This window comes from Montipora foliosa, chromosome 8 (genome assembly GCF_036669935.1).
Source record: "Montipora foliosa isolate CH-2021 chromosome 8, ASM3666993v2, whole genome shotgun sequence".
Lineage (NCBI taxonomy): Eukaryota > Metazoa > Cnidaria > Anthozoa > Scleractinia > Acroporidae > Montipora > Montipora foliosa.
The window spans coordinates 29,655,522-29,678,391 of NC_090876.1; the positions used below are offsets into that span (position 1 = coordinate 29,655,522).

General features: G+C 40.6%; 1 protein-coding gene across 2 annotated transcripts in view; it reads left to right on the forward strand.

Moving 5' to 3' along the window:
• LOC138012458 (cullin-1-like) overlaps positions 1-11,348 on the forward strand; it is a 40,427-nt gene extending 29,079 nt beyond the window's left edge. Inside the window, exons 15-24 of one of the 2 annotated variants that reach the window (XM_068859234.1) lie at positions 458-575; positions 1,663-1,739; positions 2,970-3,056; positions 3,675-3,719; positions 4,687-4,779; positions 5,128-5,175; positions 5,325-5,398; positions 5,917-6,022; positions 6,825-6,938; positions 10,845-11,348. In XM_068859234.1, coding sequence (XP_068715335.1) covers positions 458-575; positions 1,663-1,739; positions 2,970-3,056; positions 3,675-3,719; positions 4,687-4,779; positions 5,128-5,175; positions 5,325-5,398; positions 5,917-6,022; positions 6,825-6,938; positions 10,845-10,925 — 843 coding nt within the window. In that variant the 3' untranslated portion in view covers positions 10,926-11,348. The remainder of the gene's footprint in view (positions 1-457; positions 576-1,662; positions 1,740-2,969; positions 3,057-3,674; positions 3,720-4,686; positions 4,780-5,127; positions 5,176-5,324; positions 5,399-5,916; positions 6,023-6,824; positions 6,939-10,844) is intronic. The other variant, XM_068859233.1, reaches the window with a different exon arrangement.
• The last annotated feature ends 11,522 nt before the right edge of the window (positions 11,349-22,870 follow it).

Below are 22,870 nucleotides of genomic sequence, written 5' to 3' on the forward strand. Positions count from 1 at the left end.
ACTCTGAAGAGGGTCATGGATACCTCAGATCGCTCGTAGAAGAATCAGAAAAAGGAAATGGTATATCTATCATGGATATCGCAAAAGAGTTTCCCTGTATATACAATCGTGCCTGTGCCTGCAAAGGGCAAGAACAGATATAATTTGAGCGCACGGCGGCAAAAGCTCGTGTTGATCCATGTTGCTGTTGCACCACGTTTCATGTTTTCCCGTGCATATCGGGAGTATCTGAGGCAGATGTCTGGCGTTTTTTTTGTTTTCCGATCTCTGGGCAAAATCTGGGACGGTCGGGAAGTACCCTGAACGTTCATCAATTAGCCAATTTCTCGTTGGTATACCCGGTAAAAAATGTGCAAAACTTCATTCTTATTTTATTGAAGTTCTCATGCAAGTAAAGCTGTGTCGTGGGTGTATACAAAGGTTGATTATCTGCTGCTGTCCTGTCATTTTCTTACAGCAAGCGTGTGGGTTTGAGTACACCTCCAAACTGCAAAGAATGTTCCAAGACATCGGTGTTAGCAAAGATCTTAATGACAAATTCAAGACTCATCTAGCAAACACAGATGCCTTAGATTGTAAGTTTTTTACTTTGAACTGATTGAGAATTACATGAAAGATATTAAGCATCATCATCACCTGGGAACTCGGAAAAATTCGAGCCCCAGATGGGATTTGAAGCGACGACCCTCCGTTATCTAGTATGGATGCGTTAACCACTGAGCTACTGGAAACTCTGTGGTGAGCAAGGGTGAAATGTGGCTATTTACTACGACTGCATCACGGGGTCACATGGTCTAATTTTAACCAAGAATGACTCTTAACTTCATCGCGCAGTCACATTAAGGCATATCGGCGATAACACCTCGCTAACTGCATTACGCAGCCACATTACGGCATATCAGAGATGCAACCAACCAACCACCCAAGCGAGTAATGTGAGAAATAGGCCACTTCGGAATATACCATAATACTCTTTGTTTTTTGCCGCCCACATTTTGCATAAGCATTGTTTCCAGTTTCTCTTGGGACTTACAATGGTCCCAAAAGAAAACAAAAACAATGCTTATTCAAAATTTTGGGGAGACAAACAACGAGTATTATGGTATTTTTCGAAGTGGCGTATGTATTTCTCACATTGAATTGCGGCAAGCAAAATCAATTCAATGTTTTCGAAATGGTTGTCGCGATTTCTTCGTCTGAAACGACTAAAAACACACACGGCATCTACGTAAAGCAGAATTTTTTATATTTTATTTTCTCTATTTTCTCTCGTTGAATTTGATCCTGGTAGTCCCTGGATCAACTTCCAAGCTGCACTTGTAAATAGCCACCTGGTTTGCCTCCGGCCAGTTGGGATTCTTAACAGTTGTTGTTGTGTTCTGTCGTTTCGTTGAGTTTCATTGGTCCTGAAAAGCCCCTATGGGGAGCGGTCAATTATGTATGTATTGTATATTGTATTGTATTAGATCACGGAGGGTCGTGGCTTCAAATCCCATTTGGGATTTGGATTTTTCCGAGTTCCCAGTTGATGCTGATGCTTCATATCTTTCATGAGTTTCTCAGATTGCTCGCTTGGATGGTTGATTGAGAATTGTTTGAATTATTTTTTCCTTATAGATGCTGAACTGTAATTTTTGTCCGATTGTTTGTTTGTGTTTTCAGTGGACTTTTCAATCCAGGTTCTTAGTTCTGGATCGTGGCCATTCCAACAGTCGGCACCATTCTCTCTACCAGCAGAGGTGATCTTCTCGGGATCTTTTAAAATTTTATGTGATAAGCAACCACTTTGGAGGATTCCTTTGAAATCTGCGGTCTATGATAGATGACAGCTGTTGACTTTTCTTTTATGTTCCGTTGTAGTCTGGATTTTTCCAGCCTCCTTCCAACCGCTTAAAGCCTGCCGCACACTTGAGGAAAGAGCTGAGCAAACTGCCTCGCGAGGCGGTTTGCTCAGCCGTTTCCTCACGTGTGCGGGGAAATTGTGGTGAGAAATTCGCCTCGCGAGGCCGTGAGGATAAAATCAAACATGTTTGATATTTTTGGTCTCGCGAGACAAATTCCTTAATGTGTGCGGCTATCGTGAGAATCGAACTGAGCTTGGTTTAATCAAGCAGCCAATAAAAATACAAGGCATACTCACGTGACTCCAGCGGTTCAGGATGGTGTCGAAGGAAGAAATTCCGACGTCACTGAAGTCACGTGAGAATGCCATGTATTTTTATTGGATGCTTCATTGACCAAGCTCAACTCGATTCTCACGATGGCCGCACACAATGAGGAATTTGCCTCGCAAGGCGAAAAATATCAAACATGTTTGATTTTTTCCTCACGGCCTCGCGAGGCCAATTTCTCACCAAAAGTTCCCCGCACACGGTGAGAAAACGGCTGAGCAAACCGCCTCGCGAGGCAGTTTGCTCAGCTCTTCCTCACCGTGTGCGGCGGGCTTAAGTTGCTTTTGTGCGTTGAAATCCCAGTCACAACACTTACACTTTGAAAATAAATGATACGATGAAATCTACAAAGGTTTAGTGCTACTTCTGAATAAGCAAGATAGAAATGGCAGGAATCACAATTTTCTATGGGTCATTAAGGAACCCCACACACTGTCCAGAAAGAGAAAGGAGATTATGATGTAGAACCTAAACTCTTCTACAGGGGAAACACGTGCATGCAATTTTTTTTAGATAGAATCAATTCAAAAATTGATGAAAGTGTATTTGAATTGAAGTGAAACGACAAATTCGCAGTCTATGTTGGGAAGCATAAGAAATGCCCTGTATTTGAAATGATTTTTTTTTTCCGAGGAAACTATCACTGGATTTTAGGAAAGCTTATCATATTTAATTAGGCGGTGGTATCTCCTTCGCACCTTCTTACTTTCATAAGTGTTACTAACATCTGTTACCTGTTAGCTTCAGTATAACTTTATAATCAGTGCTATTCAGAACTTGCTTTGTTTTTCATTTTAGATGGAAAGAAGTCATCAGCGTTTTACAACATTCTATAGCAGTCAGCACAGCGGTCGGAAACTCCACTGGCTTTATCACATGTCAAAGGTAAGGTTCTCATGAAGTTGCGTGGCAGACATGGCATGAACCTTGTGTATTGTTTATTGTATTGTGCATCCTTTCGGAAAACGGGGCTCAATCGCCTAGCGGTGAAAGGAACCAACCTACATGTACTTACTTACCAACCTACCCACCTACCTACCTACCTAGGGGCTTTTCAGGGTCAGTGTACAACAATTTGTGGGGGACTTAGCCAGACTGCGTTGTGATGCAAATGGAAGCCGTACAGTTTACAGTATTAACTGGATAACAAGTAGGCTTCACAGGGAACCCCAGAACAGAATGAGGGAGAAACCACCCACATCCGGGGACTACATATACGTTCCCTACTCCTCTCGAACACTTCATGTGTGGCTTCTTTAACTTCCCACACAAGTGATGTGACATGCACCGTGGCCTACGGTTTATCGTCCTTTTCCGATCCGAGAAGACTAGAAAGCGTAACTTTGCAGATGCCATTACAAAGCCAGCACTTTCTCTTCTGTTATTTAACCACCCTGAGTGTTTGTCCGGCCGGAGATTTGACTCCCGCGACCTCCCCGCACGGTAGTCTGATGGGTTTGGGTTATGTTACAGCTTAGCATCTCCTCTTCTTCATCCTTTTAGGGTGAACTCGTAACGAATTGTTTCAAGAATCGCTACACTCTTCAGGTGAGATTCTTTCCAGGGACTAATTTTTTCCGTGGTTGTCATGTTTTTTTGTACCGTTTTTTTAAAAGAAAGTCACTGCTTACGAGCCAGAAGGCCCATCAGGCCGGCGCTTATCTCCGGTTTCCGTAGCATGAAGCGACGAGGAGTATTTGTACTCCCCCCTGGATGGGATGCTAGTCCATCGCAGGGTTACCCCCAGCATTTCGCCGGTACCCATTTATACACCTGGGTGGAGAGAGGCACCGTGAGAGTAAAGTGTCTTGCCCAAGAACACAACACAATGGACCCGAACCCGGACCAATCGATCCGGAGTCGAGCACACTAACCATGAGGCCACTGCGCCCCAGAGACTTCTTGAAATGATCAAGTCTTGTTTCCCATGTAATGCCCATTCCTTAACAGTGCATTGCGGAAAGGGCTTGAGAAATCATATAAATGATTATAAAGTGCGGACAGTTTTTCCAAGTTCGTTCTAAAAGGCCGTTTACACGACAGAAAAATTTGGGTCCGGACTCGTCAAAAAAGCGGTACGGACCCATAACGTTTGCAAAGAAATTCTGGAGTTTCTACAGGGCCGTAGGCGCCTATGGCCCTGTAGAAACTCCAGTGTTTCTTTACAAAAGTTATGGGTCCGTACCGCTTTTTTGACGGGTCCGGACCCAAATTGTTCTGTCGTGTAAACGGCCTTTATGTAAGTGGCATGGGCTAATACCATCCTGAGCATCCGTATTCTGACAGTACAGTCTGGGACAGGCGGTTTGTACTGCTTTTGCAGAGATCTACAGTGTGATGACTTTTCATATATTTTTGGAATGAATTCGTTAGTTGACTCACCATTCTGGCTTTTACTTCCTGGCTCCCGAACTCGAGATTTTGGGGCAGTAATAACGATTTTGGAAAGTTCAATGCAGAGCATGTGTTTCTTCTGACCGTTATCACTGAGTGCATATTTGGTCGGTTTTTACAGGCTTCCACTTATCAAATGGCGGTACTTCTGATGTTCAATAACTCGGACCATCTGACTTTGGAGCAAATTCAAGAACATACTCAACTTAAACCGGTTTGTGCATATTCAGCTGATTTTCTGTGATTCGCGTGTTTTTCCATCCTTCGGTATTTCGCGATGTGGACGATTCATAGTATTGTCTGTTATCCCAGAATGAAACATTTTTGTATGTAAAGTGAAAGGGTCTTACAGAGGGCCAGGAACTAAACTCATTTATGAATTCGTGAAATAGGAACTAGACGTAAATTATGGATCTTTTCGTTCACGTCTCTGACTACGTGTGCGTGGTCATCATTACGCAGTGTGTGTTACGCCCGCTTTTTTTTACTCTCAGATCTTCTGGAAAAAAACTCCTTCCAGATAACCTTTCAGTTATGTTATTTGCTGTTATCTTGGTTGCAGGATATTCTTTCTCAAGTCCTAGGAATATTGTTAAAGTCGAAACTTCTTGTGAGTAAAACGTTTTGGATGATAATTTTTTTTTTGACTGTGTAAACGTTAAGCAAGGAAAACTAATCTAAAGAACGTTGCAAGTAACAAGGTACGCAAAAGAATATCTTATTACTGCTTACAGTTTGCTGTTATTTTTTTTTCTTTAGGTTTGCGAAACATCTGAAGATGGCTCTAACTTAGATCGCCACTCATCCGTTAGTCTTTTTCTTGGATATAAAAAGTAAGTGTATAATCCTGCTTGTGTAAAGTGTCCCTTGTTTCGTCCAGACTTGCAAGATATGACATGGCTCCTCAATTTGATTAAGAGAACTTTGCGTCGTGTTTAAAATATTCACTTCTTACAACTAGAGATTAATTTAGGGAAAGGGGTCTGATGCAATGTTGCCATAGAAACTATTGTTTTTCGAGAGGAGTAGGAGTGGATATAAATATCCTCGAAAGCTTGTCGCTTAGAGGAAGACTGAGGCTACCCGGCCAAAGAACCGAACAGAGATTAGTGACTGAATTACATTCTAAAGCAGTGTCGCAAAGGGAATGTTGCGAGGCTCGTGACCAGCCATTCCACACGCCGGGGGATGATTTGGTTCAGGGAGACGAATTTTGCCTTTTTTATAAAACCTGTTGACTGAAACGAGAACTGCCCTTTTCGGCAGTTAAGACGTTGCGAATAAACGAGGCTAAAAATGGAAAACTTTGTTTGAATATTGCTTTGAATCTTGACGTTTGGTTAATTTACAGTAAAAAGCTAAGAGTTAATATCAACGTACCGATGAAAACAGAACAGAGGCAGGAACAAGAACAAACTCACAAATATATTGAAGAGGACAGAAAACTGCTTATTCAGGTAGCAAGTACACACAGATATGTTGATACAATTTCAAAAGTTAATACAATTCTCCGGAAGGCTAATTGCTGATTACTTAAAACGTGTTAACTATCTTTTTTTCGTTTCTTCAGGAAAGAAACATGCAAAAATAAACGCGAAAAAAAAGAAAAGAAAAAGAATTTGGGCCACACGTGGCTACTAGGTGGATAGAAAAAGTAAAGATTTGAATAGGATTTACTTAGCAGAGGAATTAGGAGAAAAGATAAGAGCGAGTGAGTAGTGCTACGTGGTGCTGCAGCAGAATAAACATCGATTGGCAATTGTCTCTCTCTGCTCCAATTTGATGGTGACGCCCCATCCCAACTAAGGAAATGGTCGCAGCTCCGTGTGTGAACAACTTTATTCCCCATTTTGACGCTTTGGTGTGGCATAATTTTATTTCCATTGATGAGGGAGGCGAGATTCAGGTTGTCAGAAATTCAGCCCACAAACAAACTTCATGGTCGAGGGCTTGGATCGCAGAGAAGGGAGGCGCAATTGATACCCGCCTTTAAGCATGAATCACACATCTACTGGATAATCCACGATGATCTCGCATGCCCCTAACAGGACCTCATTTCTGTCCACAGAGGGGAATTAGTGTTTTCCTGTGGCAATTCCTTACACTAGTATAAAATTTGCCCGAAGTCAATGCCAGTCAAAAAGGTGAAGATGCTTTTTCTGGTTGGTAAAATAAAGCGACTACGCATCTCTGCATCCCCATTATTTTGTATCCTATTTTCGGTGTACTTATGTTTGCTTTTGTTTTGTTTGTTGACAGGCAGCCATTGTTCGGATCATGAAAATGAGGAAAATGCTAAAACACCAGCCTCTGCTGGCGGAGGTGTTGTCACAGCTGTCCAGCAGATTCAAACCCAGAGTTCCTGTCATAAAGGTACGTGAGTATCTCTTATTTGGCAAAGCACTTTACTGGTTCTCAGGGGTCTTAGGATAAAGGCCGTGGTGTATATGAGCCGTTCAGTCGCTTATTTCGGCTCCTCTCTTTTCTAAGACAAGGGTGTTTGTAGGAATTAAACCTGTCTTTATTTTATTATTATTTTTAAGAGAATTCGCTTTTGCATTTAGCTGATCGTCACATACGCACATCTGTATCTGATTCAGTGCAAGGCACCTGGCGGGTGGCTAAAGGTCATAATGAAAACGGGTTTCTGTATCCTAAGACAAGGACTGGATGTCCTTTTCAGGGCGCATACTCATGCCACAAAAAGTTAAATTGGGGCAGGGGTCATTTCCCGCAAAACGAAACAAAGGCCGATAAATTAATAACATCACCCCTTTATACCAGCATTAGCAATTTTCCTTACTGATCAAGTCTCGTACAAGTTCGAGTGTTACTGACCATAAAGACGAGTACATGCTAGTTAAGTACGAGAGATGTACTTATCTATAACTACAATAGATGTGCTTAACAGTAAACATTACGGGTGGAATTTTTGAATAAATTTACAGACGTAGCATTCGCTATAGAGGTGCTTAAACTATTCCACTGCTTAAGGATGGTGCCTACTAATTCAAAGGTATTTTTGCCCCGTTTAAGATTATGCAGGAAATGTAGATCTTAAAGGAGAACTGAAGGCTAGAAGATCAATTTTTTTGTGTCTTATTATTGTCGAAATATAACGTCCTTTACCCAAAAAACTAGGAAAATCCTTTTTCATCTTGAAAGGCCTTGAATTTGCCCAAAATCCTTGGTTGTTTTTCCAATTTGATCGCGCGCCATTTTGTTTGCTTTTTCTTCCGGTTACTTCCAAAAAAGGAATGTCCGCCACCATCTTGTGACGTCTTTGCGCACAAGCAAGCAGATAGTTTTCACTCAAATCTTCTGTTACCGTACGTAGTATTCCGCTTTCGTCGTCGTTAATACACATAAGTTTATGGCAGAACTTGAACCATATTCTTTCGAATCAATGCGAGAAAGTTCAGAGTCCGAGGAACAGGAAGCAACCGAAAGGGAAGACTAAAGAAGGGGAAATACGACTTGGTGCAGCTGTGATTTTTGCTTGAACTGGAAGGCCGGGACAGCAAGAAAAGGAGTGCATCTCTTCCCACGAGATAGAGGAGCTATGAACAAAATCTCAGGTGAATTGATTGTATTCAAAAGGCAATAAAAACAACTTGATTACTACGAGATTCTGTTGGCTGCTATTGTTTTGTCTGTCATTTCGATTCAATTTGAGAAACTTTAACTTTAATACAGCTCTTAACTATTAACAGATGTCCCGGCCGATCGAGCTATTCGTTGTGTAACGTGGCATTCTAGCTTTTCGACCTTGTGCTTGCAAAGAAAAGTGTTACAAACTGCCATAGTGGGGTCTGAGTCAAGCACGTGGATTTTGAGCGCTTCGATTAATGAACAACATGTATGTAAACACATAAGCTCTGTTCGTAATTTTGCGAATTTTCAAACTTTAATTAAACATCTTTATGACCGTTGTCGAGTTTATAAAACCCAGCTTGAAGTTCGAAGGCTATTCACGAAATGACGTGCCCCAGTTGCTTGCAAAAATAACTTTTCGGTTCACTTCTCCGGCGCTGGGTTTGCCACTGAAATCTCCCGAATAAAGAAGACATAGCTTACTCACTGGGTGTAAATGGAATCGATGGAGTCGCAAAGTTAATATTTCATCAATTACATGCAATTATCGCATCGACCGCTGTGGCCAAGACACCTTCAAAACAGGAGAGTTCGACTGAAATGATCCGAACAGATGTGACAGTGCTGGATATTTTTTCTTCTAAATTCGGATGATCTATTCCTTGAGAAGGACTTCATTTTAAACAGGGAAACGATGAGAGTTCTACTAGAACAGCCCACAATAGCGCACTGAACCATTTTTCAAGTTTCCCGCGTTCAAGCAAGTGTACGCATTGACGTCACGCTTAGCGCCCAAGCCTGCTATAGTACAGTCAAAATGGCGGACTTCCATCAAGTGATCAATACGGATCTTTTTGGCCTCATAAAAACGTCAAAATGTAAGGAACCCCTCAAATACTCGATTTTTTCCTTTAACTAAGTCAGGTACTACAAATTTGGCGAAGGAAAAAATATTTCATTTTTGTCTTCAGTTCTCCTTTAACAAGTGTTATTGAAATCCAAAAAGAAAATTGGGGGTAAGCACGCATTTTTCAAAGATAATTGATGAATATTATTTTTAAAAGGCTTTAAAATAGAAAGTAATGTATGGTGGTCTTTCTCAAATTGAAGCTTAATTATCTCTCAAAAATGCAAGGTTACCCCCAATGTTTTTTTGGATACCAAGAGTACTTACTAAGATCTACTTCCTCCGGAAAGTTTTAAACCGCGCAAATATATCACTGTATTGGTAACCATCACCGATAGGAAACCCAAGTATCTCTAGATGCGCAGAATGTATGGGCGATAACAGTAGTAGGAACCGTCCTTAAGGTGGCTTCATATAGTTTCCTGACCGCGCGCAACCCGGTTACTAGAAAGTGGGTGATGGCGCGAGCTTTAAAGCTCACATAACCGACGCGCGGCTCTACCATGCGGAAAGTAAACAAATATGTCTCCCCAACTTTGCAAACTGTTTTTTCGTCAAAATGATATGGACGTATCATCTTTTCGAAATGTTTGACTGTTCGTAAGAAGGCCAGAAATTCTTTGGAGTCCAACAGAAGGCCAAGTTTTAAAAAAAATTACTTCCCAGTGTTGTGAACAACTTGTCTGATTCTAACAACCATCGATCGAGGGACACAACCATCCTTGGAGGCGTGAACGCTACGGAAAACTAGCAAAAATGGGGATTCCCATATTTGTAGACACTCCTCGACCAAATTCCATCGCACTTCGCTCAGCGGCTCAGGTAGACATTTGATCTCAAGCAGAGGTACGCGCGTGCACGTGGTTGGAAATTTCACGCATGCTCAAATGGCGATCTTGGCAAATTCCTATTCTGTGACGTATGTTGTGCGATGTAAAAAATACGACATTTTCACGTGAAATATCTCCAGTTTTCTTCGGTGAAATATCTTCAAATTTTGCCGAGCGGTAATTACTGTTTACACCTTCCGTCTGCCAATTCATCAAGATATTTTGTAAGTTAATTTTTTTAGTGGAGCCAAAAAACGCAAATTCGTTAAAAGGGACGAAACTACCTTTGTAACCCCTATTTTTTTGGCCTTCAGAAGATTCCTCAGGACAATTGTCATGTAATGTCAAAGTTTAGGAGATTTTCACCGAAGGAAATGGAAGAAAATCAAAATAAAAGCCGTATATACACTGTAAACAACCTATCTTAAGAGAATTATAATTCCAGGTAAAACCCAGTTAATTTAATAGTGATGGTAGAAAAGAATAGTTCTGTCTTTTAGAAGTGTATTTCGATAGACTTGAGAGAGAGACGAGAGTGTTGCTAGCTTTTCCCTTAAATTTAAATGACGGGGTTCACACGGTCCCGTCTAAGGAGACCTTGGCTTTTGTTAGCTTTCGATGTTATTCTCTCCACGTGCTCGTTTCTTTTGTGATCTTGAGATCAGTGGAAAGCGAGGTAATTTATGCGATCTATGCAATTAATTAACTTATCACGGAGAGTGTATGAAACGTTCAGGTGTGCACGTTTTCTTGTCACTCTAAGCACGTAGCAGCACTTGCTTGGGTTAAATAGAGCATCATCCTGAGCTAGTCTGATCTATTTTATTGTAACATTTCGAGTCACTTTGATCGAGGGACTTTGTCAACTTTGATTACTTGGCAATCACTTAACTTCAACCCGTTTTTAATTACACTCTATTTCCATTATGTTGTTCGTTTCCTTTTCAGAAGTGTATTGATATCTTAATTGAAAAAGAATACCTTGAGCGAGTGGAGGGAGAGAAAGACACTTACGCTTACTTGGCGTGAGAATTGCAATTAGCCACCGACCACAATGCTTGTCTGCCTTATGGGACTCATTCAAGTCAGATGCTTCATCAACCGCCTAACAAATACTGTTTACTTCTTTTACAAACATATCAGCCGACAATATGAGCGCGTGGCGAAGTGAAGTTTCTGCTCGTCAAAACTGGTTTCATAATTCTTGTGATTAAACAGACAGGCCGTGACTCGTGAAGTGGTGAGATTCCGGCATCCATCTTGTTTGGCACTTGGCAAGTCGACTGGCATTGCGCTTGGGTTGCTACTACAATGGACTCTTTCTTTTGCGCTGTTCGCTTGTAATATTTGTGTATTTTGCTAGTTTTTACGCACGGGAAGAAAGATGTATTCTCGTGAATTTGTTAATTTCTAGGATTCTTGAAGAAGTAAATGTTGACCAATTGTATAAAAGGAGTAAGTCAGTCATTTTGTTGAACGGATAAGTGAGAAAAGCATTGATCCCCCGAACAGCATTTATCAAGCTTTCTCATTGAAGTAATATCTTGATTTCTGTCTGCTTCTGCCAATAATTCCGCTGATTGACAGTTAAACACTGGCTCTCCAATCATGTGATCATTATCGCCGCAGTTGACACAAAATTGTAGCGTTTTAGTTGAAGAGCTTACGCGTTGTATTCGCGCACTTGTTATGATCTTTGTATATGCCTTAACGAGTCTGCCATCGATATTGTTGTAATGGGTTAAAGGAGGGGGCGGGACTTCGTTAATTTCCGAAACATTTGTTTCCAGTTAGAATTCATTAAATCGAGAGGGTTACGCTGCGATACTGTTTGCGCGTTTGACACCGAAGTAAATGCCTGGCGGTACCTATTTAATGAGGCAAACTTTCAAACCGGCTCCCATTGTTTGGCCTAAAAGTAATGCTACTTTGACAGAAATTCAGGAAGCTCATCTTAACAGTCATTGGCGCAGATTAAGTTCTGTTAAATACGAACAAACCGTTGTCCAATGATAAAGCAGTAAAAGCAGGAGAAGATGCAGTGATACGTTTTTCCATCATTTGGCACAAGTCGCCAATTTGAATCGAGTTTTCCATCGCCTCCCTTCCCCTTTTAGAGAGTCGTGTAAGTCACATAAATCACTGACACATTTTGCTTTGACTTAGTGTATCGAGTTACTGATTTCTTGTGTATGTTGCGCTCAGAGAAAGGACACGGCGTCTTCGAACATTAGTTGATTTTAGAGAAGAGAGTTGCAAAGTAGAGAAAGTGAAAATTAGTGTGGGTGGACCCCATAAAATGACTAAATTAATGATGCGTTAGGTTCAACTTCATTTAAGGACCTACAAGACCTACCGCTAGTGTCAGCATGTCTGTGGCACAACTAGAACATAGTTAGTCCGCTGGGGAGACTCTCCACTATTCATAGGTCTCTGGACCGGTTTAATAATAAAGTTAATTTTCTGATCCGGTTTGTAAATAGTACCCTTTACAATGAAAAGACGGCTGGATTGCGTTAATAGCCGTCATCTCGAAGCTCTGGGGAATAAACTCATACAAAATCCTTATATTTATTTCCCAGAGCCTCGAGTTGATGCCTTTTGTTTAGGACTGAATTTCTAAGCTGCTTTGGGCTATTTCATGATGCATCTGATAGAGCTGCTCACTATATGTGGACACTGTTCAGTACAGTTATCAGTTACCGGTTATAAGCATCGAATATGAAGGAAACCATATCGGAGAAACGGGATATTCACGGAGTGCTTCGACCTCTCTGACAAACATCTTGAATTGTCTTTGTTAGTCACGAATGCAACTCCACGACCCTTCCAAGGTTGTTCACAAAAACATCCTTCCTCAAACATTGTGAAAATCAGTGATTACATCTATCTACGGTTTTCACTCTTTTTTGTGAAATGCTTTTTTTTTGAGAAGCTGGTGCCAAATGTTTGTGCTCCATTTATATGGAGCAGCTGCAGTTCGCTTCCTTTCATAACGTGACAAGAAGTTTATTTTTGCAAAGTTTCTTTTCCGTCGTGGAAAGAGTTTATCACTCGGAAGTCCTTGATTGATAGTAGCATCTGCGGTAAAAAAACAGTAATGTGGAGTTTCACACGATAAAATCACGAATATTGTTTAAACATAGCCAAGCCCTCGTAGCTGTGAAAGCAAGGTAAGACAACAGTGAGCTTCGGGGCCGACGGTCGGGTCGAAGGAAAACTCAGTTTAAACTGGGATTGAGCAAAGGATCAGGGATTGAAAAGGAAGAGAGTCAAAGCAGTTTTTATGATATCGTAGCCAATATAAACTGTAAACACAATGACTCAATGTATTTTTTCTTTACGAAAGTTTATCGAAAATCGAAACTTCCAATTCACTGGGTTTTTTTTCTTCAAAACTTGCCGAGAGAATTTTGTAGAATTTTGCTTTGATCTCGTATTAGGTTTGGTATAAATCTCCTGTTTCATTGCGCCGTTTTCTTCAAGAAAATTCATTGTTTACCGATTCTTAAAAAGATGCGTACAAAGGCAAGTCTCGCTTTAGACAAAAAAGATTCAAGTCATAGCGCTTTACAGTTGTATTGAAAGAATACCGCGCAGGGTTAAATACTGTTTTGGTTTTGCTTAGTATGTCAAACATGTCAAATTCACGAAGGAAATTTGTGCACTGAAGATTTGTTAGGAGTTAGAGAGAGGGTGGTGGGGGGGGCATCAGTGATATTCGACAGAAATGGATAACGCTTTGAAGAAACAACACTGATTTCATCCTGCATACCTCACCAGGAATCGTTTTTGTATCTTCAAAGCCTCCGATAATCCCTAGAAAAGAACGGGAAGTCACAACACGTTCGCAGGCGTTTAAATGATGTTTGTTCCTTATTGTTTGCTAATTGCATGCACGCAATAGAATTATTTAAGAACTCCCGGAAACAACTACTAAAGCATTGCTTACATTTACATAAAAGCGATAACAGCTCGTCTGCCGCACATTAAACAAATGCCCTACTCTGTTTTTCATTGCAATCTAAAGAAGTAGTGTGTGTGTGGGTGGGTGGTTTTACTTTCTAACTACTCTACTTTTAATTCATTGGTATGGCCATCCTTCTTTGAAGAACCAACTGATTCGCGGGAAACCTGCGCAATTAAAAAGACGGCAAGCAATTCGATTGGTCACTCGAGCACAACTGATGTGTCACAAGTGGCGCCATATACCATGTTATTGACATTTGTAGCTCAGTTGTACGACATTCAATGCACGCGGAAAGTTCACTCTCGTAAACTTAAACTCCCTCCTTGAGGCATTTCCTTGACAAAGAATTTCCCGGACGCACAATGACTTTAGTTATAACTGCTTGGCATCGGAATGTTATCATGTTGGCTCTTGTTTACATGTGTTGCTTTGAAAGTAGTGCCCGCCAAAACGCTACTGAACAAGGTGAAGAGGAGTCGAACGAAGCATCCACAGAAGAAACAACTCCAACTTTACCAAACAACAGAACAGCTGACCTTGGGGAACAGCAGCCCCTAGTGACGACACTGGAATTGGAACAGCCTCGCAAAACCTCAGGTAATTATCACGGATATAAAACAAATTATTAGCATGGTGATGTGACAATTGTGTTTGCCGTAGTTCTTTTCAGAGTTTTCATTCATGAATCGCGTTCTGACGCGTGTCTTGTGCCATGAATGACTTAAAAACCTCCTGGACTGAGTCAATTTTCTATTTGCAGGTATCCTTAACCTCGGATGTTCAGGAATACGTATTCGCAGATATGTGTCGAATGGCTTTTGTACAAGCAGGCGACCGATTCGGGACACGATCTGCGACGGAGATTGCCTGCCAATGGATCAACTTCCCTTTTTTCCAGAATTTTCCAAAATTATCAGCCGACATAAAAGAGAATGGCGTTGCGTCGCCGATGACCACAGAAGTAAAAAAGTGACCGTAATTTGCAACGATGGAACAAAAAGAAAGTATAGAGTATCTATTGTGCGGTCTTGCAAATGCAAGAGATATACACGCAAACAGAACCAAACGAAACCAAACAACAGAAAATAAAGAGAAGTGTCAAAAGATATGGCTCGGGACTACGATGGAGCCGGATCAACGCAGCCAGCCAGTGTAATATAAACGGTGTACACTAAAGGAAACCGTTTATAGATTTCTTTTAAATTAATTAACCTGGTATAAGTTGTGGACGGAAAGCGATTTGTCTTCGGGCTGGCATGTTCTTTCCGTTTCGCCAAATTGTAATTTGTATTAATTTCCCGTCGCGTTCTGTGAATAATATTTGCAGTTTACAATATTGCGATTCTGTGGGAAGACCTTATGCAATGACAGTGTTTGGTCAGTGAAGCTCAGGAATAATCGTAAAAAGACACGTGTTCTCGTGGTGATCCATGTTGGTTGCTATTAATTAAGCGGGAAATTACCAAAACATTCAAGATTCTGTTCATGGGCATTCAGGAATAATTGTTCAGTTATTAAAGTTCAATGTTTGTCTGTTTTTCCCCCGAAGGAAATGCGTTACTTATTATCTACCTCAGTTATACCAAAGCACTACTATCAAACGTAGGAAATTATGTATTCAACAAGTAAAAAGAGTACGTGAATAAGCCGAGGTGTCGTTTTGGTCGACAAACAGTGTTTCGTTTTAAGCATGACACTTTAGTACAGATCATGTAAATAAGTTGTGTTTTATGAACGGAAAAGACATTGAAGGAAAAGCGAGCAAGATAGTTCTGTCTTGTTTAAAATTGTTGTTATTTGTACAACGTTGTACATAGGTATAAGCTCTCTAAAATTCAGTCAGGACGCCAATATATGAATAAAGTTTATTAGAGAATAACAATGACTCTTTCATGAATTTCCATGGCATATTTATTCACAGTAATAATATCACCTTATTGTTCGCGCACAATACTCACGTTGGTTAAATAAATCTTCAAAATATTGAGTTTGATTGGTTGGCGGGAATAATGCCCGTTAACCTCTGAATGGCGGTTAACAATGGCTTGTCCTTGCTTGAGCGAGCTTTTAAGCCTTGGAAACAAAAGCTACTTATATTTTGCCAGCCTTTGTAAAGCCTGAGCAAGATATGCTGTCTTTGATGCATCGCTTTCCTTAGGACTACTTTTTTGTCGGCAGTTTAGGGTTCTGTTTTCAAGTGGGTTTCAATTGCATAAGAGTGGTTTTCTAGAGTTTGGAATATATGAAAAGTTTGGGTTTTTGATCAAGAAAGCTAGAATGATAACACGCGTGGTCATGACCGCAAAGTGCGCTCAACGTGTGTTTAGTAAGACGTTTCAGCTACAGCAACACGTGGCTGCGTGGGCGCGGATTGTCCCAAACAAAGCAGTACACCTGGTCCATCAGAACTGTCTAAATTCATCCAAATGTGCTTCTACGCCCATTACTTGGCAATAATAGGAAAAAATTGGCACATATACAAATACGCCCTGGGGTAACCATGGGGTAAATCATTGAACTGTAACTATTGTTTGAGAGTAAACAATAAAACTCCGTAGCAATTCGTATTCAATGATTCACTGCAAGTAATTAAGGTATGAAGTGGTTTCTCATAATTTTCCATTGATTAAATTTTTGTTTTCAATTGGCTCATAGCCGTGAACTGTTTCTGAGATTAAAAAAAAGCACGGTAGTTGATTTCCTGTTTGTATTTTACCTTTTTTAGCTGTGCTATATTCATAAGCCTTTACTTGAAGGACTTTTTTGTGAAGTAGCACAGCCTTAGTGTCACTGTGATCAATCCCCGACATTGGTTGAAATTTGTAAGCCAAAAATAAATGATGTCAGAATTTGAAGACGTTATCGCAATTATTCACAATGTGTCAAAAAAAGAATACTTCTTCGTTAAGTGGTTGCGATGTCGCAAGTCGCTTTGTGGTGTGGAGTGTTTCACTTACTACTAAGAATATCACTTTTGATTAAAAACTCAGCGCACGGTCTCGGATTGACTTTTCAGACCCAAGCAACGAGAGATTATATCTGCGCTCATTCTCTCAGGAATCCAGCTTATGTTCCAATTGAGATGGGTTCTGTGTCGTTTCGTTAGTGTTTTCGCCATCAAAAATATATATTTGCGATACAGCAGGCATGCTACATTGCGACGGTAAAATTTGCCGATTGCTGAGGCTTGTATTCAAACCTACACAAAGTGACTTGCGCCGTGAAAAAAAGAAAAGCTGTTGACCAGGCTGGCAAAAGAGAAGATTTAAGAACTCCGGAGTTGTTTTCTTCTATTTGGTGTTTTCTCTTATTTATGAATATTTTCTCACAGTAATGTCAAATTTACCCTGAACTTCTAATTTTTCGGGAGAAAAAGATATCAGGAATACAGGTGGAGAAGACTTGAGAGGCTCGAAGCGCATTGGACATTCACGGTGTTAAAGGTTATGATACGTTTTGATAGCAGTTCAATCTGATTCATTCATGTTACATTATTTGCCAACTTCATATAAATTGTAAATTTCAACCCTAAATGTACACGGCGTCCAAAACTGCAATAAATGTAATTCTTTTCATTTTTCTGCCTCGCGGAATTCCCGCTGCTTAAAGCAACACTGAATTCTCTGACAAAACACCGGCAATACACATTGACGAAAGGTGAATCACTATTGCTTACTGTTTTCTCGTTGTCTCCTTTTTGAAGTGCTAATGGTATTGATTTTAGAGGGGGATAAAATCAAAACCAAGAGAACCATTCATTTGAGCCTTAGTTAAATAATATACATGATTTTAGCAGCCTGAGTAAACCGACAATACAGCAACTCTTCGTCTTTATTTTTATTCCCATGCAGCGAAAATTATTGTACCATTTGCTGCGAATGCACAGTTAGGCCATACCCCTCTTTTTGGCGTCGAATGCGTTTCCCTGATATTGGGTTGGTCGGTCGGATTTAAAGAGAAAAAAAAACTAAAAAAAAACACAAGTAGTCTCGGAATCGGAGGCCTTCTACACCAGCATCATTGCTGCGCAGCCTGAAAACGACAAGACATGAACCCAAAGTCAATATGGCGGAAAAGTTGGTTGATGTTATTGTAAAATCAAGACAGCATGAGAAAAAAGATCAACTACGGAAATTCCTATGCGACAGAAAAATGGTTTAACTAGGTCGTTAATTTTTTTTTAAATGCCAAAAAATTGGGTCGGTCGGACGACGCTAAAGGGAGAAAAAAAAGAGCTGCAAGCACCAATAATACAGTCATGACTAGGTCTCAAAATCATTCTTCTCTTTCTGTGTAAATAGAGTGCCCCAAATGCAACTCTTTATATAAAATCAAAACAATCTCCGCTACTTAACCAAGTCAAATATTGTTCGTCAAGTACAGACGGAACACTTACTTTGCTTGCGTCATCGCTCATCATCTTCTAACATTGAGATTGGAAGTCGCTATGTTCAAGTGGACAGAAAAGTATCTACTTGTATGTGTCTTCATTGACACGCAAAGTAGTAGAAAGGTTCACTGAGCATTCAACGTCTGAATGAATCACAATGATCAATGTAAAAAATTGTTTTTCTTAAGAGATACAGTCGACTCCCGACAGCTCGAACTAAAGTAACGAACGAGGGAAGTAGAAAAGGCGCGGGCTACCTAGAGTTTGAAAAAAATGGCCTCAGGCACTTTGGGCTTCTTGATGTTGTGGAATGTGGCTCTGCGAGCGTTGTAACATGCTGTTTAACGTTGCGCAACTACTTGTGTTCTGAACTTTTGTCCTTAGGCCTCACTTTCAATGTTGCGCCTGGAGGTTGCGCCTGGAAAAGCGACCCATTGCGCCTGGAGGTTGCCCTGGAAAAGCGATGCATTCGGTTATCACAACAGTGACATGTTTGCTGGCGCTCCTTTATGACTGTTTTGTATCTGCAGTTATCTAAGTTTCGTCAGTTGGATACAATCTGACCGTTTTGGCCGAAAAGAAATGGTCAGTTGCGGTAATGACGTCCTTAGCAACAGTTGTTGCGTCCTCCATTACCCCGTTGACTGAATATCCACTTTTGGAGGCATGTTATTGCCTACTTGATGAAGGAGTTCTATCCAGAAGATTGTCAGGAGAGGAAGTCACGTAGTCTGCGAAGAAGGATATACACGTTGAGGATTGAGGACTGACCGTGGAACTGAGATTGGACAACAAATGGCGGCAATGCAGGATATGTTTCAGCAGGATATCAAATTGTTGAACACTGGCGACCGTTTTAAAGAAAATACAGATATTCTGGGTGGTTCTACTTTTTGACACATGTTTTGGATTAAGAAATTTCAGACCTTATCATTGATCATTAAATTATCCCAGGCAATTTTCTGATTTGTCAAACAAGCACCTTCCGACAAAGCGGAATTTTCATTTTTACAAAGAAAAACTACCTTTTGGTACTCTTCTATAAAGTGTACATAACTGGCGTTTAGTCTAATGTTTAACCGCGCACCGGTGGCTCAGTTGGTTGAGCACCGGGCTGTTACGCGGGAGGTCGTGAGTTCAACTCCGGCCGGACCAACACTCAGGGTCTTTAAAATAACTGTGGAGAAAGTGCTGCCTTTGCAATTACATCTGCAAATGGTTAGACTCTCTACTCTTCTCGGATTTTCGGAGAAAAGTTATTGGGTAACTAATAACTCTTAAGGTTCCTCGGTGACATATTGTCACTTCTTAACTTTAGAAGCACTCGAAGATGGAAGACGCTCAGCCCTCGTTACCAATTCTTACGGTCGTTTTGAGGCAAACAGGATAGTGAGAATCAAAAGATATTTGTCGGTATGCGTGGATTTAAGGGGAACACTGGCCTCTAAATTTCCCCACTCCTTTCAATAACGCCCGTATCAAGAAAACATGGATGTCTATCATTTAAATGTTCAATGTCGAATTCCATAGACGGCTCAACTGAGTATTAAAGGCGACAAGAAATTGTGGTTTTATCAAACTAGCGCGTTGGAAGTTGAAGGAGTTAAAAAACTTGGTTTTTTTTTTCAGCCACGTAAAATTTAAGGATAGGTGTTGACAAAGGTATGAAAGCAAGAAAAGCTAACTTTTGTAATAAATATTGGCAGAGCTCGCACATTGAAGTAATAGCTAGAGAAGAACTTTCTCAAACTGTGACGAATAACAATGTTTTCCGTCAAACTATCGAAAACTTATGGAATCGAGTCGACCTCAGGCTTGTAAATGACAGGAAAAATGCACTCAGGCTTTCTTCGAAACCAAACGTTAAATCGGAGACGATTTTCGATGAAAAAGTCTTTGGAATACCAATGAGAAATACCCATAAAACCTATTTACGTGATCATGTTTATACTACTAGACTACTTAAAATGTCTAATGTGTGATTTTGACAATGGAAAAGTGCTTTTCATGACTGATGAAGATTCTTTCTGTATGAGATTCGGTAATACTGTGGACTTTCATGAAGATAGGACAAGAGGTCGACCGAAGTCGAAAGCAACCCGAGGCTCCTTTTTCATTTATTATCTACCGTACCTTTCGGCAGGGGTGGATGCTACTCTAATCTCGTCGCATGGACAACTTGTCACAAGCAATACCGGTGCTCATTTTACTCACAACGAATGGATGGAAAACTGAATGAACTTTAGGGCGCATGATTCGGAGCTCTGAGATGCAGTCCGCGAGCGATATTCACTACACTACGCGCGCTCCGTTTCATAAAGACAACGGGAAAAATCTATCGGATTATTTTGATACTTTCATTTTTTTATAAGAACTTCTAGCAAGATTTTGGGGCTAAGGATAAATGTTCTTTTTTTTTCGACTTGAGCCTGTAAACGTTCTTAACATGTTCTTAAAGTTGTGTGGTACACTAAGTTCGACTACAAACTAAATTGTCCTTCAGTTGATCATGTAATCGCATGGGGCCCAGTAAAATTAAGGATTAATATCACGTGTATTTTCGGAAGTTGCAGAAACTGCCCGAGTCCCGCAGCGACAAGGAGAATTTCTGCAACTTCTGAAAATACAAGTGATATTCAAAGTGACGCTGCAGTGACTGAAGTTGTACACAGGGTGGGTGGTCGTTCTGCCACAGAAGGTCTTCTTGTTCAGTCGTCAAACTTGTGGATCGATTCGGTCGCTTCCTCTTTCCTTGTTCTCTTCAAGAACTTTTCTTGGCTTTCAGGAAATCTCTGTCTCAGATAATAGATTTCGGGTATGACTTTGACTTTAAGTACCACTTCAGTGCTTAGGGAATAGTCTAACCTATACTCACTTTGCACTTTGCCCCCCAAAAGTCGTAGATCTGTCAATGTTCGAAAGTCATCTACCTGCGTCGATGAGAAAACGGACGAAATAGCCTCGTAATTTAAAGAAATGTAATTAAGAAAATTACCCTTTCTGGTGCTTAGTGATCGCAATTGTCAGCGTTTTTCATTTTCATTGTGTTACCGACCTGTTTTTTTCAATGGTGTTAAAAAACGTCTGACGGTGAAAACGGTTGCCAAATGACCTGCGATGGGACGTCCACCGAGACTAAAAGAGATAAAACGACTGAAACTTCGAGATTCCTTTAATCTTTGGAACGAAAGAAAGGAGGCGCTCCGGCAGAATACATGGGATCACCAACCACGAATTTGCAGAGATGCCTCTCCATCCAAACCTCTTAGGGGAAAGGTCAGCCACATCAACACATGTATCAACAAGTGAACACGATCATCTTAGATTGATACGGTAAGAAACTGCAACACCGAGGCAAGGTATCGTTTTCGAATGCCATGAATACGTCGTCTTTCCGGAATTGAGTCATATCCTTCCCAATGCTATAATTTACAAGCATTTTAAACTTATATAACTTTTTTTTTGTCTTACCAAGTTTAGCTCGCGTAGAGTCCATGCAAGATAGTAAATACCAAGGGGCTTTTAAAAAAGTGTTTTCTCCTTGTAAGGGAAAAGGCAGCTATTCCTTCAATCAATACCAGTTGAAAGTAGTGAGAAAAAAGCCTGCAGCAATACCTCTGTCGCCTCTATCTAGATCTGCCAGGAAAAACCAGCTGTCAATTGGAGGTTTGGCCAAGCGATGTGTTGCAAACATCTTGCAACGTCGAGCTGAGGATGTAGATACCACCAATACAATGTAATACAATATACAATACATACGTAACTGACAAATCCCCATAAGGACTTTTCAGGGCCAACAGTGAAACAATCATTGAAACTGCAACAACTGTTAATAATCCCAACTGGCCGGTAGCAAGCCAGTTGGCTATTTACAAGTGCAGCCGAGAAGTTGAACCAGGGATTATCTTGAACCCGGGAACAAGGCAAGCGTCCTAACCACTGGGCCGGACTTCCTCCTGACGAGAGGAGCCATTACAAGCGGCTCATTCAAATCTCAGCAACCAACCATTACACCAACTATAGTCAGAAAAGGTGCTCCAGCAACTGAACAACTTGAATGTAGAAATGTGACCACTTGTAAACTTATTGTGATCATAACACTGAATAGTGCCGTTAAAAAAAAAACCACTTTCTAAGTCAATCATCGAGATTGCCTTTCTGGTAATTGACTGGATTGTGTGGATGCCTTGAACAATGTGGATTACAATTTGGGATTTGGGATTTGTGGATTACAATTTGAGGTTTGAATGAATTATCATGGTCGGAAGTCAAACCCCAGTTTACTAACGGTCACACAAAAGTTTAAAGGGTGTCAATAAATCTTGATGTGCATGATACAAGTTTTCATTAAACAAAACTACACACACTGAAAACATCGTTTATTTTCTGATAAATACTGAAAGATTGCATTAATCAACGATGTCAATGATATGAAAGCATGGGTTTATGATATGCTGGTGCATAATTTCTAATATTGTTTACAAATATCTGACGTTCATAGAAAGTCAATAATAACATCTTTTAGCAAGAGATTGCATCTTTCTGGCTCACGGTATTTCAAAAATTCTTTGATTTAACCTGTTATCGTTCCCCTCAGGTAATGCATTGAATGGA